The 17958-nt window shown below is 41.0% G+C and overlaps 1 protein-coding gene across 1 annotated transcript in view; it reads right to left on the bottom strand.

Annotated features, from left to right (window-relative positions):
- Positions 1-2556: 2556 nt before the first annotated feature.
- SETD1A (SET domain containing 1A, histone lysine methyltransferase) overlaps positions 2557-17958 on the bottom strand; it is a 31134-nt gene continuing 15732 nt past the window's right edge. Inside the window, exons 15-20 of the mRNA XM_088142569.1 lie at positions 13463-14920; positions 11954-12123; positions 10617-10727; positions 10040-10159; positions 8212-8349; positions 2557-7550 (exon numbers count right to left, since the gene is read on the bottom strand). Of these exons, the coding sequence (XP_087998695.1) occupies positions 7377-7550; positions 8212-8349; positions 10040-10159; positions 10617-10727; positions 11954-12123; positions 13463-14920 (2171 nt within the window). The 3' untranslated portion in view covers positions 2557-7376. The remainder of the gene's footprint in view (positions 7551-8211; positions 8350-10039; positions 10160-10616; positions 10728-11953; positions 12124-13462; positions 14921-17958) is intronic.

Genomic DNA, 17958 nt, shown 5'->3' with positions numbered 1-17958 from the left:
GAAAGGTTTTATCCACTATTCCTGTATAATTTTAGGCAACGTGGAATACCCACACCTATCTGCAAAATAACACTGCTGTTTTGGGGTGGCTCTTCTCCTTCCTTTGTAGTCCTGGGGGAGGAGGGGAGGAAGGGATCAAGTCCTAGGTCCCTGCAATGTGGGGTGCTTGAGTCTCTCACCCCTCCTTTTTAATATCTACATGAGACTGCCAGGAGAGGTTATCCAGGGGCACGGGGTGTGGTATCATCTCCACCGCTGGCTGGCCAAGCGATGCTATCTTGGTGCTGGCCTGGAAGCTGTAGGGGTTTGGATGGAGACAAGCTAGCTTGACTCAACCCTAGCAAGATACAGTGGCTCTGGCTTTTGGGGCCTCCTGGGTCCAGCGATATGTCCATCGTTGACGCTTGTTGGGGTAGCACTGCCTCGGACACAGCTGGTTGGCCTTTGGGGGGTCTTCCTGGACTCGTGGCTCGTGCTCAAGGAGCAGGTGGCAGCCGTGGCTGGGAGGCCCTTTGCGCAGATCTATCTCGTGCACCAACTGTGGCCATTTCTGGACTGGGAGGCCTTGCTCATGGTCACTCCCCGGTTGGATTACTGCAGTGTGCTCTACTTGGGGCTGCTGTTGAAAACCATCCTGAAACTACAAGTGGTCCAGAATGCGGTGGTACACACACAGTTCTGGGAGCCCCACGATTCACTCATGTTACAATCACTGCTGTGTGAAGTGCACCAGCTTCCAATTTCTTCCTGGGTGCAATTCAAGGTGCTGGTTAGCACCTTTAAGGCCGTAAATGGCAGGGGACCAGGCTACTAGCAGGGCCGGCTCTCCCTGAGGGCATCTGCTTATCCCACCGGGTCAGATAGAGTGGGCACACTCCAGCTCCCTTTCCTGAAAGGTTGTCATCTGCTGGGACCCGGGAAGCGTGTTTTCTCCATAGCTGCCTGTGCCCCGTGGGTCACCGAAATCCGGCAGGCTCCCGCCCTCCTTGCCTTCCAGAAGGCCTTGAAGGGCTGGCTGTTCCCACAAGGGTTGGGGGAGGATAAGGCTGGAGCCCAGGCAATGGTGTATGGATAGATGTATGGGAGAGTGTTGCCCCAGGGTGCAATGAGTTTTTATGGGTTTTTGTTTCATGCCTTGGGGGATTCTGTTGTTTTTACTATTTTGTGCACCACCCAGGGTGGTGGTTATAATATGAGCAGTTATGTAAGTCAATATAATATAATATAATATAATATAAATTAATTTATTCATTCAATTTATATAGCCGCCCATTTCAGACCAGTGACTCTGGGTGGCTAACAACAATAAAAAGAGTCACCACTTAAAACAGTACAAAAAATTAAATATAAATACAAATACAGACAAGAGATCTTAAAAAACTGTCAGTATCAGCACAACCATGAAATGGGGTCCTTCACACGCTCAGGGCCCCAGGCCCGGGCATAAAGCCAGGTCTTCAAGGCCTTCTGAAAGGCCCAAAGGATCGGGGCCATCCTAATCTCAGGAGGGAGGATGTTCCAGAGGGCAGGCGCCACAGCAGAAAAGGCACGTCTCCTGGTCCCCGCCAGCCAACATTCCTGCAGGACTGGATTGGACAGGTAGAAGCAACTGGTTTATAGAGTATAATAATTATAATATGTATTATATATTATATAATATATATATTATATATAGTATAGTAATTATAGTTATAATATGTATTATATATTATATAATATATATATTATATATAGTATAGTAATTATAATTATAATATGTATTATATATTATATAATATATATATTATATATAGTATAGTAATTATAATTATAATATGTATTATATATTATATAATATATATTACAATAATATAATAATGCTGGTATTATAATAAACATGTGGACTTTCCTGAAGTTTGGCCCTTCTCCCACACTACCTGAAATAAAAAATTTAAGTTGCAATCCTCAGCATGGTTTTCTTTGAAAAAGCATTCTAATTTCCATGAAAGAATTATTTCAGTATAATCAGGTAGAGCATTTCTAAAGTGGCTACAGATAATTGAACATGCCGGAACTGCAGACAAATACGTTGCATTTTTTCCTCCAAATGGTGTGAATTGATTAGCGTAGAACTGATTGATGATCAGACTTAATTATCATGACTTGGGAACAATGAATGCTGGTGCAGATACATACCCACTACTAAGGCAAGATGGGTCTGGATGGATGGTTCCTAGAGACATTTTTTAAGAGGAAATAAATCAGCGTAATGATCTTCTGTTGTCGCTTCAAGAGAATTTAGATTTCAAGCCTGGTCTTTTTTTTCCTTGCAATATCCTAGCAGGACCTATGACCAAAACTGGTTAAATCACATAGTGAGCCTCTCAGTTGAAGTGACTTGAATCCAGTTATTTCTATCTACAGTTCACCATCATGGTGCCGTTACATAGTTTAGAGTACACTAATGGAATTTTCAGCATTATTTCTGAAATTTGAATTTGAATTTCCAGGAGGAGGGAGATCCAGAGTACAGAAATGAGGACAAAAGCCATACTTTTTTGTACAATAAAAGTTTAATGACTTTTATAAAAATGTGCTATCTGGCACCAGGTAATGAATCCACAAATTATTAACATATTTACAAGTAGGAAGCCAGTAAGATCAAACGAAAATATATTTATATATTTATATATATCTATATATATAATATTTATATAGACAGAAGAATAGGTATGCAAATTAAAAAACATCCATCCACTGGGCAGCTAGGAAAGGGGGGGGGGGAATCTATCCATCCATGTCCATACATTTCCATCCTTTGTGTTAAAACACAAAACCCTTGGCAAGCTGCCTTTGCTGCTAGAGAAGATTAAATAGCATAACCCTCTCTGGTATAAATTTTTTTGTATATCTATTTTTTTCTTGTTTTCTTTTTACATATATGTACACAGGAAAAAAAAATCCCACATATAAAGAAAAATGAGTAATTTCAAAACATTCAGCTTTACAAGCTGGCAAGGAGTCAGGTGTGAAAGAGAGAGGGAAAAAAAGCCAAATTCTGGGTTTTGTTAAAGCATGTAGAATAATTTACACAGGTTTCATTGCTTTATTTAAAATTTAAAAGCATCTCATCCATCCTGTCAGGAGATATGTGGCTGAATTGGATGAAGGATATAACCATTGTGGAGGTGATTGTACAGATCGATTGAGGCGTTTTTTGACAAGAAGGCAAAACACACAGTGGAACCAAAAAGTCTACCTTTCACAATGAACAGGTGAAATGAAATGAAAACTTCCTGCAACTAATTTAAAAATGTACATATGTAATTAAATTTGGGGGGTGGGTGGGAAGGTGGAGGATGACATTTCTTGATAATATGAAGACTATTGTGAGCACATGATCAATCCACAAAACTAGCCACCATTCGTAAATAAATAAATTGAGCATCTGGAACAGTCATGCCAGGATATGCAGAGAAACAGAGAGTGGGGGTTGTTTTTTTGCATGCTCAAGAACACAACTGGACACTGCTATTTGAAAAATTAAAAAATAAACTAAAGGTGATGAAATATTGGCATAAAACCCACCGAGCAGTATTCTTTAGCATGTCCTTACTAATGCAAAGTAAATAATGGTTCCCAACTTTAATCCTCTGGCTGTCTCTGCAAAGAGGTTTTTACCTGCAAGTCTAAAATAAGGGGAGGTGTATTAAAAAAAAAAAGCTCAAACTTTTCCTGAAACATAGGCATTCAAGATTGTGTGGCTCTCTGAGGCAAAAGTTTCGGAGGAAAATGTTTAAATCCAATAAAAAGCAGAAGTTTGATGTGTCATGACAATTTGCTGCAATTTGGTCAGTTCTTCAAAAACGGGTCTCCAAAACAATTTAGAAAAATTGTGCGTCTAAGCTTTTTAAATGCTAAAGGAATGTGTGTAAGGCAGCATTCTTTGGAATTAGCAGAGTAACATTAAACTGCCATCACCTCGCAAAGTTCCAAGGTTGGAAAAGCTAGAACTTATCAGGCTCGATCTAATGGCTGCGCAACTCAGGAGGAGTTTGAAGGTCCTAACTCCACGGGACCTTTCAGACAATGATGTTTAAAACAGACTTGCCCATGGATGGGCATTTATAACAAAAATCCTGAGATAAGCATCACAGAAAAGCCAGAATTTTGTCAGCTTACACGGTGACTTCAGGGATGGCCGAGGGAGGGGCTAGATGGGACAGGTTATTGCAACTACAACTGCTTTAATTCACAATTTAAGCATGTAGGTTACATTTTCTTCCATTTGAGCGGAGGGAAATCATATTTGGAAAGTAACAGACTCTACTATTTGGAAAGTAATAGTAAAAGTAATAGGGGGAAATGGTTGGCGCTGATTCTCAGTAAAATTCCCAGGGCCAGTCAGAAAGCAGTTGTAGTTGAAACAAAACAAAACAAATTAATTCCACTATTATAGAATGTGATCCCAGAGTCAGCCCTCAGAGGCAAACCAGGACCTAGAGAGACTGGCCATATAGGATCGAGACAACTATCAAGCTAAATATTTGTATGTGTATTTATACTATTGCTCCACATTTGTCCACATTCTTTCTCAGGTGATTTAGCCTTTCCACTTCTCCTTGCTAAAATGGGTTACCACAACTTCCTTATTATTTTCAACATGTAGGAATATTGCAAGGGGGAAAATGCAGATAACAAAACCATGTGAGATGAGAAACAAAAGTTAGACAGCTGAGTTTGGCAAGTCTGTGCAAGGCTTCCTCTTCTCAGAAAACAACTGCAAATTCAAATTCCAACCCCAACCCCCTGAAAATTTCTTTTGGCCTCTTAAACTCAGTGCAGCCTGTAAAGGGAAATAATGGGTTTTCTCCCACCTCTTTAGTTGGTTAAGACCGTTAAAGGAAATGTCAAAATTAAGACCCCAAACGATCTTTTCAAGGTGGTGCAAACTATATATCTAATGCTTTCTGGGAAAGAAACAGATCCAAAAAGATGCCAAGATGCAGATGGTTTCTTCTCCAAGGGCATGAGCAGAATCCACCTCCACCAAAATGATATACAAAGACACCTTCAGTATAAAACAGTCAACATACAATCCAGTGAGACAGTGAGAAGATGCCATTTAACTGCATCCCTCACTAGCCTTCAAACACTGAAATAAGCTTTAAACAGAACTATGTTCCCAACTTATTTACTAAATAATAAAAATGTGAGGAAGCAGCCATTTTTAGGAAGGAGAGCTGAATGGCAGACTCCTCAACTCCTGACTACCACTGCTACTCTCACTTCCTAAACAGGTTCATGTCTGCTATCAGGTTACCTGGGGGGTGGGGGGGGGGGTGGCAAAAAACCACACAGAGAGCTGAAAAGGAAGGGCTGTGGGGAGCTGACAAGCCATATTTGCTAACGTAACATGCAAGCCTGCCTTTGGAAACAGGACAATCCAGTGGGTATTGTTGGGTAATGCTCATCCCAGCCATGTGACTGGCTTGTGACATCAACAGGAGATTGCCTTTCAGTTTTCCCATTCTACTCTATTCTGCTTTTTCCCAAGGCCTAGAGAAGCAGATACTCTCCTCAATAGTTTCCTGTTTTGTTTGTGTGTGTTACAGCATGACATGGAAGAGCAACAAGGATTTGGGCATACTAAAAGTACCCCTCTTTCCCACTTATTTTCCCACTATTAAAGCAGAGTTTGCAGAGAAAGTGTGATTCTCTCTGCAATGTACGTTCAGACATTTAGGTTATGGAAGTTGGAAGCCATTCAATACATCTCAATTCTAGGCAGTCCGTTGAGAGAAATACATGCTAGAGAAAAAGCGCCCTCAAGAGAATTGCCACCTCAGCACAGCGGTTTAGAAACACACACACACACACACACACACACACAACGCAAACAGAATGGTGAAAGGACATTTCAAAAAATGCAAATCCTGCTAAAATAGTTCTATATGCCTAAAGTCTTTTGTTTTAACTGACTCCCATTTAGATGATTAAAGAAATAAGCTTTTTTGACCTCCAATGCCCCATCCAAAAAGTTATAATTTTCCTCCAGGATAAGGAAAGAAAAAAATCCCATGTTGCATTAAAAAAAAAAAAAAGGTGGCACGATGCAAATAGAGATAAAAGCAGGAGAAGGAAATACAATGAAACATTATTTACAGTTATCTTTTCAGTATGAAGTGGAAAACAAAAATAAAATATTTACATACCAATAAACGTGTGTTTCTACAAGAAACAGCCAATCCATCTGGACTAGATATATACACAACTTTCTTCTCCTAAGAAAAAATATTGGGGAAGGGTGGGTTGGGGTAAAGTCTTAGCTTATGCTATGAGCCAGCTGGTTGAAGCCATAACTGTAGCAAAGAAACAGCCCTCTTAACTATGTGGGTTCAGGTCTTTTTTCCCTCCTTCTTAACACCTGTTGCAAGGCAGAGACACAGCACAAGGAAAGGAAGGTTCAATCTGAATGACATCATCCAATTACTTTTCAGAATCTTTACTACTATAGCCTTAAGTGCTTGGTTGGAAGAATAAATGCCAGGATGGAATTAGGAATAATCATCTGAAGCCAGAAAGTTCAAACCTTTGCACATGGTAAAAAATATAGCCAAATGAAACGGGAAGGTGATAATTCCTGGGTAATCTTGACTATATCTAGCAAAGATTAAGGGAACACTCTGGATGTCAGAACCAAGTCCACTTAGGAAATTATTTGCTTCCATAACTGATCTCATATATACCTCGATAAACCCATAATCTTTTATAAAAGAATCCAAGGATTAAAAAGCTTAACTCTGAAATTTCAAGGATTTGTCTACTCTTAGCTATGTGTACCATTAACATTTATGCCTTTCAAGAACACCAAGCACTGAATGGCCCCAAAATTCTTCATGGGTTTTTCTTAAGAGCTTGCAATTCCTAGTGTTTTATTAACTGACCTCAGCATGCTGGAGATCCTTAAATGGAAGGGGATAAATTCTGTTTACCATGCCCTTCAGCGTAGACTCAAACTTTTTGCCAGATTATAAAAGCAGAACTGACTTTTAAGCAATTAAGATTAAAGTTGTTCTTAATCCAAGGAGGGAGAGGTATTTAACTGCTATCTGTTCTCATTAAATGATTTTTCCACTGAAATTTGGGGTTGGCTCAAAAATGACAGAAATACCAGAGTAAAAGAGGAGAGAACCATTTCTGACTGACTGGAAGAAAAGGAAATTTGTCACTGATTAGAACCTGAGGAGAGGCAAATGGAAAACTTCTAAAGGATTCCAGATGGGTCTTAAGGCGATTGAGAACTTTCCCACTGCAACTCTGTGGGAAGAGATGCTAAACTACTGGTGAAAAATGGGGTGAGCAAACAAAATAAATAGGAATGCCAGGCTTCAGTTTCAATTCAGGGTCCCCCGACAATTCTCTGTGCCACACAAGCAGGGGATCTTGTTCTCTTCAATTGGGAACTTGTAGTCGTATGTGATCTCCTCATTGATGCTGATGGGCTGCTTGGAGTAGATGACAATCTTCTTCTGGGACTCTATTGTGATGACTTTGGCATAGCAGTTGGGCTACAGAAAGGAAAGACAGACCCAGGTGAGAGGACCTTGAGGAAAGGAGGCCATGCCAACCCAAGCACCTTTCAAACTCCATTCTGCAGCCTCCATTGTATTCAAAAGGCAAGGGAACAAAAAGACGCTGGGAACAAGGCAAGTGGGTAAGGGAAGTGTATATTCCTGATTGATGAATAGTCACCCTGCAAATCAGCTCATGAGGCGTCTTCCCTCTTCCCCTATGCCACTGTTCCAAGACATTTCTTTATGGTTCAGATTTACTACTGGAGTCCTAACCCTGGCAAGCCTTTAAATCAGTGTTTCTCAACCTTGGCAACTTGAAGATGTGGGGACTTCATCTCCCAGAATTCCCCAGCCAGCCAAGCTGGCTGGGGAATTCTGGAAAATGAAGTCACACATCTTCAAGCTGCCAAGGTTGAGAAACACTGATTTGAAGGCTGTTAGGCAGACTGCAGAACAGGCTGCTGTACTGTAACATCTGAGTAATGCCAATATATTAAATGCTAAGTCTGTTGAAGGAATTTTTCTCTGCCTCTCTCATGTGGGCGTGCACCCATGTGCCCATCCACCATATTCTCTGTAAAATGCTAAACTCAGCAACAGCACAGGATGGACAGCAGGAAGAATCACAGCGAGGAACCATTCCCTCACAACTCACCGTGCAGCAATGATTGATGAAACGAGCAAGGTTGCCACACTTGGTAGCGTCGATGATTGTGTCATGGTCCACACGGAAAAGATAGCTGCTCCCGATGCCCTCCTGGGCGTACCGCTTCTCACGCATATCTGCCACCATCTTTAAAGAAAAATGAGCACAGCAGAGACTCAGAATATAAGTCAAACCTTCTCTCTTGGGGGAAAGCCTTAGGGAAGGGAGCGGAGTAATCATCAGACAGTGCAAATTGCAATCTCCAAACTAGTGCTTTCTACACCTTTATTCCAGTAGATGCAAAATCAGCTGGCATTTATTCAATCCACTGTCCAAAGAGCAAGCTGATCCTCTCAGCATTGAAAAAGCAGGGATGCTCCATGCAGCCCTCACAGCACCCTCTAGCCTCCATGAGCTGCATGCGCCTCACCAACAGCCCAATCCTAAAAGCGTGGCTTGAACAAGCTCAGGTCAAGTTCCCCACCATTTCACTATATTCTCCTGTTTCATCTACTCCATCCCATGGCACATTTTCCCCATTTTTTAAAAAACAGGTAATTCAGTAACAAAGTAGGAGACACAGGCAAGTGGAGAGCTCAGCTTTCCCACAGGAGCTTCATCGTTCTCTTGATATAGTTCTCTTAATAGATCACAGTCAGAAGCACCAGAAAAAGCAGAATCTGTAACTATGGCATTAGCTGCCTTGGAAACTGTTCAAAGCCTGAGCGGTTTATGTTTTGTTTTTTAAAGGGCTTGGATATGGGACAGGACTGGGACTTCATTAACATTACAGGGTTTAGCATCTCCCTTGAAGCTTGGTTTTTAACAAGATAAAATAAAAGCTGTGGATTGAGGCTGGGAGCACTGTTTGGACCCCTCCATGGATGAGGAACCTGAATCCCTGTAAAGCCCCAGACACTCATAGCACCAACATTCAGCAACAAATGGTTGAATGTCGGTGATCTGATTTCTCACAGTAAAAACTGAATTAAGATGTGCTTTTAAATAAGCCAAATGTGCATTTAAAACGAAAGCAACAAATACATAAAAAAGAAATATGAATGATACCAGAAACCTGAAAAAATGGGGATTAATCAAGCAAAGCTCTGTTCTACCCATCACTGCCACTTCTCCACCACCCAACTGTATAGAAAAAGGGAAAAAAAGTCACAGCCTGTATTTGCAAAACTCTCAGCAATGGCTATCACTTCTTTTTTCAATCTATATATATTTACTGGTAAGTACAACAACCAGGAGATACGATGAAGTACAGCCAGAAACATAGCAGTGCTAATAAAACCAGGGGAAAAAAAAGCATAAACGAGTGACGTTTGTAGAAACTAAAAGTATATCCATAGAATGTTAATATAGGACTAGCTCAATCCTTTAACATCTTATTAAATCTAGCCATATAAACCATCTGTTGCTCCATCTTCTCAGTTTTAGTACAATGTGTTATTTCAATACAATGGTATTTATATAATATGCTTAGATTCTTAATATTCTGTTACATAGGTTCCTTAAGAGTATTAAACGTAGAGAACAGGGAACAAAAGAAAAAGAAAGTGGATGTTCTATCAATATTAATTACAGTTTTGAATGTTAACATTACAGGCGTTATAATGATTTGTCTTTTCTTCAAAATTAAATATTATGAATATATGAAAAAATGAAGGAAGAGCACATATCAAGGTATTTGTTTTACAACAGTAGTTTCGGTCTTAAGGTAAATTACTTGTTATAAAAATCTCCATCGTTGCATCTGACTTCTGGCAGAAGAGACGAAGGCATTAAAAATAAAAGTATTATTTATAGAGCTCAGCCTGCTGTTGCTTACCTGACGGATGTTCTGGCCCACGTATTCAATGACCATTTCATCCGCAGCGATCGGCTCCATTGCAAACAGGCCCCACTCGTGAATCCGACTCCGTCCAAACCGAAGCTTCTTCTTCCGGAACTGCAGGGAAGAGGAAAACCCCAGGAATGGGGGGTGAGGAGAAGTTCTTTATTCTGCTGTCTGAGAGAAACTGCCTTATGTACGCAAAAGACAAATTTATGATAGTTTCGTCATCATTTTTTAAAATTTAGGATGATCAATCCTCAACATTCTAAAGAGAAGTTGCACGAAAAAGGAAATGCACTTTAAATTTTGGCCGATTATAAAATACAATAAATAAAATAAAAGGGGGAGGGAGTTATTTAATTGGCAACAGTAATAGTCACTGTTTACCTGCTTAAACAAAAAATGCCTTAATATATCCTAGGTCTCAATGGAAATTCTTTGGGAAACATAATCAGCAAATATCAGTAAGCCAAGGTTACTGTCCCAATTATTTCCATCCGTACTGCTCCCGCCCCAGCTTACATCTTCTGTTCCTCTTTTCTCAATTTGCTTAATGAAACCGCTTTGGTACCTTCAGCTGATTAAGTTTCAGAAGGTCACTATCAAGGATGGCAGAGGTGCCGATGGCACTCAGCAGACGCCTTTGCTCAGATCGTCGTTCTGACAAGATGCGGTTGGTACCCTGGGAAGGCACAAGCTTGTTAATGAATGTAAAGGAAGCAGTCAGGAAAAAAAAATCTCATTATATCCATCCTTGGTGAGATGGTAATGCCTTAAGGTGGACAGTGTCCCTCTATAGCAGTGTTTCTCAGTCTTAGCAACTTGAAGAGATGTGCACTTCAACTCCCAGAACTCCCCAGTCAGCATGCTGTCTGGGGAATTCTGGGAGCTGAAGTCCATACCTCTTAAAGTTGTCAAGGCTGAGAAACATTGCTCTATGGCAGCAGGAATGTTACTAGAATTTCCCACATATGCTATTGTTTTATTGCATGACAAAATCCAAAATAAACATACAAACTAATGTAATCAATTTGCACATTATACTGCCAACATTTAAAGCTTTTCATATAATCTCCCATACTGTTAGTACCTTAGGAGCTACATACAACACTACTTTTTAAATTTTGCAATTTGAGTGTTCTTTTCCACAACACAATAGGGCTTGCTCTTAACTCATATACACTGATAACCAAAGAGGTCTCTGCGTAAGACTATTAAACCTAAATACCTTGAATGAACCATAGCTGCTTCTAAATGTTAGTATGGCTAACATATGCACGCACTGTTATATAAAATAAGATTAACAAAGATAGCTCCTTCTACAGTTACTAGGTAAAAAAGTTTGCAGCAATGATTTGGCATAAAACAGAGAGCACATTCAAGATTTCCACTTCACATAAACTGCACTTCTGCATTGTTGTTTGGCTCTCCTGCTTCCTGCTAATAGATTTTCAGTTTTAAAAACAAAGTTTCTAATCTTTATTAATAAAGGAATATGACTAACAACTTTAAGCAATGTCTTGTGAAATCTAAGAATTTGGAAGAATTGCTGAGAAACATTCCTAGGTTGCTGGTGGTGGATCTTCAGCATTTTACTCTAGCATCTCGCTTATCAATGTGATTAGAAAAAGCAGCAGTAGCAAATTTCACACAGATTAGGAAAAATCTGGCTGAACCACAAAGCTGAAAATCATTGTGAGAACTTGTCTCTCACAAGATAAGAATTATCTGGTGCAGAATTCTTCATTTTTACTGTGGATTATAGCCAGTATTCTTTCTAATGTGTGAGTGTCTACCATGCTCATTGTGTTTCAGTGGTTCCCATCAATTATATTGGAGTCATTGCTGCACAGAACATACTAAACAGGTGAGCTATGACGGGCACATCACAGTGACATGGGGCCAAACCTGTGTATCAGCGATGTCCAGCTGCTGCACTGTGACTGGGCACATGTCGAGGTATTTGTCCTTCTCCTTCTTACTGATATGGTAGTATCCCTCACTACGGGCACACCCTGTTTGATGTTCTCGCAGGTCAGATGACTTCCTCTTCCGCTTGGGATTTGCAATGTTTGTGAGTGGAGGCAGGGGAGTCAAGGAGAAGAAAAATATGTGCAGGAAGAAAGAAATACCACAAAGATGGACACACACCTTCTACATCTGTCTACTCCAGTACTGGGACTCTCCCTCTTTAAAGGCCTTGAACTTAAGGGAGGTGAGGAAAAAGAAGCCATTTTTCTCTCCAGAATTTAGGTTTTTACATGTAAATGATCACAGAGAGAGAAGAGCCTCCCCGTTGTGCATCTTACTAGGACAATTGTTTTTAAATATAATTAGGCAGCATTAAAGCCAAATACACAAAATTGAATTCTTGCAATCATTGATTTTTAAGATAGCTTTTAAAATACAGGTAGTCCTCATTTAATGACAATTGGGACCAGCAACTCAGTTGTTAAGCAAAGCAGTCACTAAGTGAAACTGCGACTGTGCTTATGATCTTACTTCAGCTTTCCTTTGCTTTACAGACCTGCGAAGGTCGTAAATGTGAGGACTGGTCATAAAGTTACTTTTTCATCACCTTTGTAACTGTGAACAGTCACTAATCGAGGCAGTCGCTAAACAAATACTACCTGTATTTTCTGCAGTTTGTTTTAACCAGCTGTCTTGAATCTTTAGAAGCTAGCACAGTAATAACAAGTAATCCCAGTTCCAATATTTGCTATCAAGTACACAAAAGTATGACACTATCCCATCACCAACTGCAGTTTGGTAAAAAAATAGGAGACTGAATAGCAGCTGCGGAGGAGGGATAGTATCATTCCACTTAAGATCTAGCCTTGTACACCAAACATTCTACTGTTTTGGAAAATAAAATTCTTCATGCTCTATATTCCACATTTGAGAGAATTCCATTAAGTTTGCCCAATGAAGTCTAATAATGGAAATGGGAAGTTTTCCCACACAAACGCAGAATTAACAATACTGTCCCTTAAACTAACTCTTCTGCCTACTTTCCAAGAATAAGAGGTAATAGGAAGGATGAAAAACCCTAGATGTGTTTACACTACAGATTTAATCTAGGTTAACAGCCATTTCTTCTACCTAGAAAATTGAGAGGAGGGAAGAGGAATAGAATGTGCAACAGAGGACTCCCAGAACTCAACAAAATACAATACCAAGAAATCTCTGTTGGATGGTATGATAAAAGAGTGTTAAAGTGGGATAGAGAAGCTGTGGTGTCCCAGATGCTGAACTACAATTCCCAGCATCCACAGTTAGCATGGCCTGTGGTGAAGAAGACTGAAAACTGTAGCACAGAGGCATCTGGAAAGCCACAGGTTTGCTATCCTTTCAATACAAGTTCAGAGAAGAGACATAGCCCACCCACAAATCTGACATTTATTCCAGGAAGGATATTGGTGTGCTGGACCCAATGGGTGTCATTTAGCCAGTCTGTGCTATTGTCCTCATGCAGCAAGCGCTCGTACATCAGCCGCAAGTATTTCATGTCCTCCAAATCTAGCCCCGAATTCCAGATGTCATACAAGATTGTCATCTGTTCAAATTCACTGCGTGTCTCAAAGACTGGGGGTGGAGGTGGGGGCTGGGCAGGGGTGTGCTTATGTGAATGAGAACGCAGAGATCTCCTACGAATCTCCCCTTCATCACTGCTATCAAGGCTCTCTTCATCCTCTTCCTCTTCCTCCTCCTCCTCCTCACTCTCAGAAGGGAACAGATTCTCTGGGCCAAAAGGCAATGCTCCTGGATCTTTTATGGCCTCCTCCTTTAGCCAATGTGGAGGTTTCTTTGTCTGTGTATGCTGCTGGTCTGGCACAGGTACCTTAGGCTTCTCGATAGGTTGGGGAGTTGGAGGGGGCAGTGCAACAAGGTCACCCACCTCAGATTCAGTTCTGGCTTCACTGGCATCTGCCACTATCTCCTCAGGAGCCTCCAGAACCTCACCAATGTGCTCGCTATATAAGTCCATCTGCAACAGGTCAGCAGAACCAAGCAGCGGTGTCTCATCTTGTTTCCGGGGGACAGTTACTGGTGCTGCACGGACTGCCATGGCATAGTTATGCTCCATCAGGATGCTGCTGACTTCAAGGGATAACACAGGAGGCAGAAGCAGACGCTTCGGCTCCTCAGCCTCATCCGAGGTCTCCTCTGAATCTTCACTGCCTGCAACGGCGGGCATCTTGAGAGCCACATCTGCTAACACGGCAAGGTCAGGCTGATTGGCCAGCTCCAGTAGTGAGGAAGCCCCCATTTGCTCACGCATGTGCATCCTGTCTTCCTCTGGGGGCTGCGGTACCCTCAAGTGTTCTGAGCTTCGGGAGCGAGAACGGCTTCGGGACCGACCAGCTGGCATATCCTCTGACCAACATTTCACCAGAGAAGCGTGGTCGGCTGGAAGGTTGCTGATTGTTCTTTGACTGACTTTTGGGGGCTCCCGCCTGCGGCTGGCAGCAGCCACTAGCTTTACCGGGGATGCTGTGGGAGGCAGGGGGCGGGCAACTGGAACTGGGGCATCTGAGGTTAAGGACACTTGGGGTGGTGGCATGGGTTCCACAGGCACTAATGGAGACTGTGCTTCCTCTGTGGGGACAGGAGGAGGAGGTGGGGGTGGTGGGGCTAGGAGAGCCAAAGGTGCCAATTCAAGTGGCTTCTCCAGAGTCCCTTCATCCTCACCAGGAGCTGAGAAGGAGACTGTTTTCCGGCGTTTCTTGGGTGGCGGCAGAAGCGGAATGGGCGAGGAAGGTCGCTCTTCTTGCCGTGTTCGCTCTTCTGGTGCTGTCCAGACACCCTTCTCCCCTATTGGTGGGACCAGCAAAGTATCATTCTGTGGAGTAGGCTTCTCCTCGACAACATGGCCTATGTGAGATAAATTTTACGTTAGTGATATAAGGGGTCCTTACAGGGTAAGGCATAGAGATGTAAAAGGCTTTCTTATTTTCAGCAATGAAAACTGAGATAGGTAAGGGACAAACAGAAAAAAGAAAAAGAAAACAATTCTTTATGGATCCTTGATTTGGTGTACTTGTTCAAACGGGGATTTTAATATTTGGATTGCTAACATTCACAGCTGAGCATTACAGAAACAGGACAGGAGTCTTGACGCTTTTGAACTTTGGTGTTGGAGAAGGCTGAGAATACCGCAGACAGCCAAGAAACCAATGGATCACTGAACAAAGCAACCCAGAGTTCTCACTCGAGGCACAAATGACCATGTCCAAATTATCATACTTTGGACACTTTATGCAAAGACCTAGCTCTGAAGAAGGTTCTGATGCTGAGAAAGGTGGAAGGAAACAGAAGACCAGTAGCCAGGTTAATGGACTCCGTTAGAGTGGCAATGGGTGCACCACTGGAAGATCTGAAGGGCCATGTTAGGGACCGATCATCTTGGAGAAAATCTATGTGAAAATCTAAGAGTTGACACCGACTCCATGGCACATAATCCAATCCAATCAATAAAGATATGGTTGTCCTATGAGAGGAGCCAGTCCATCCACCCACCATCCTTCTTTACTTCTTCATTTTTTTTTTTTTGAGATGCAGTTTGTCTCCTTCATAAAACCAAAATTAAGAGAGAAAAAGAACACTTATGTAAAATTGAGACAAGCTGTACACAATTTGGATTTTAAATATTTCCAATTAGTTGCCTCTTTAGATTATTAACCTGAAAGTGTTCTTTGGAAAAAAAAATCCCAGCCAGAAAACAGCTGTGCAAAACTATTATGCTTAGGAATAGATTTATTATTGTAAGACCTAAGTTAATCTTGACAGGGACCATTAGAAAAAGGGCTGCTGATTTAGACTTAAATTACTTTCAAAGTAGGCTATTTTGCAGAGTTCAAAATATGCTCTTGTGCTCCACCTGAGTATCAGATAACCTTTAGAGGGTTATCTAAAGCCTCTATCTTAGGCCGTTGTTAATAAGCTCAAATGTTTAAAGAGAAAACTGATCTTTTTTTTTGCAATTCAAGAGGAATGAATGAACACACATACACTTTAAAAACTTTGATTCTTCAAATATATCTAGGACTGTTTTAATATCCTAGTTTTTCAGAACAATGGCAATTCTTTCTTCATGTCTATTTTAGACAATGGACTCCGTTAGAGTGGCAATGGGTGCACCACTGGAAGATCTGAAGGGCCAGTCCTAGATATATTTGAAGAATCAAAGTCAGAAAATGCTGAAACACAATTACAGCCACTGGAATGCAAATTTATATCATTATCGTATGCATGTCTACTGTTAGAAAAAGGATAATGGAGCCAAGGGAGAGGGGAAAGTAGATTACAAACACTACAATTAGACAGAATCTCAGTTTTTCATTGGCCTGCTTTTCTAAAAGACTGATTTTTTAAAGTTCTCTGCCAGTAAGGGCTGCCTTTAAAGCACTAGAATACAAATGGAGACACCTGCTTGGTTTTTTTCCCCCTCAAGTCTGAGCTAAGACACTACAGTACGTAGTTTAAAATTTCACCTATTTATAGAGGATTTTATAGATTTCACAGAGTTGGAAGGGCCATGTAGATAATCAAATCTAATACACTGCTTAGTGCAAGAATCCAAATTAAAGCACATCTGACACATAAAGGGGGTAAGAAACCTGGCAGGTACCAAGGGAAATATCTGCAAACACACTGACAGATGCCACAATGGGAATTCATGCATGTAATTTATATGCGCTTAAGTTATAATGATTCATGTTTGTATTACACTAATTTTGGTTGCACAAAAATAAGCATGACCCTAAATATGTTAAGAGGGGGACATTTTATGCAAAGACGAAGGAGTATAAAATGGGGAAACAAGGAAGGGAAGAGTAAGAAAGCAAACTGAGGGAATAGAGGGGATGCTTAGGTACAAGATAAGCAGTACCTGGCTTAGTGGTAGTACTTCTGAGAAAGGTCTGAGTGTCTTGGTAGACCATAGATTAAGCATGAGCTAGCAATATGCTGTAACTGCCAAAAGAGCCAATGCAGTTTGCATCAATAGAAATATAGTGTAAAGTTCATGGGAAGCGACAATACTGCTCTACGCTGCACTGGTCAGACCACACTGTGGATACTGTGTCCACTTCTGGTTGCCCCAGTACAAAAAGGACACTGAAGAACTGGAAAGAGTGCAAAGATGAGTGACAAAGATGGTAAGAAATTTGGAGGTTAAATCCTACAAAGAATGGTTAAAGGAATTTGGAATGTTTAGCCTAAAGAAGAGAAGGTTCAGGGGAGACATGACAGCAGTCTTCCTATACATGAAGGAATGTCACAGGGAAGAGGGTGTGGATTTACTGTATTCTCCAGTGCACCTGAAGGTAAAACAAGAACCAATGGGTGGAAGTTTTGCAGAGGAAGATCCAAACTTGAAATGAGGAGGAATTTCCTGACTGTGAGAGCTATTAAGCAATGGTACAGCCTGCCTCTTAAAGATTAAGTTTTCAAGAAAAAATTGGACAGTCATTTGTCCAGGATGGTATGAGGATTCCTGCACTGGACAGGGGGTTGAACTACCCCCAAGACTCCCAAGGTCCCTTTCAATCCTATGATTCAATGATTCTCAAGACTTCATGAAAGCAATTAACGCAAACGAAAAAGAATCACCAAGGGACTAAGAAAACCTCCTTGCTTTGTACTAACTTATAAAAGTTTGAAATTGATTAGTTCTACCTGAAAACTGGAGGACCAACCTCTGTCTTTTCTTGAAGATGTTTTTTTAGATTGCAATGACCTACTGTCTTCTGACAACTATAAATCCTGTTGTGGCAATCAAAGCAATAATTGTTTCTCTTTGGGAAGATTTTAATGCAAAGTCATATTCAGACCGTTATGGGTGAGTAAAACATTTCAGCAATTCAGAGCTGTTTTGAGCTCAAAACACTTCCAAAATGAAATAACCAGTT

The sequence above is a fragment of the Python bivittatus genome, unplaced genomic scaffold (assembly GCF_059951505.1).
Source record: "Python bivittatus isolate LINGU-HERP-01145 unplaced genomic scaffold, Pbiv_v1 ctg000440_np1212, whole genome shotgun sequence".
Lineage (NCBI taxonomy): Eukaryota > Metazoa > Chordata > Lepidosauria > Squamata > Pythonidae > Python > Python bivittatus.
The sequence above is the reverse complement of the archived record's forward strand: the minus strand, read 5'-3'. Positions and strand labels throughout refer to the sequence as shown.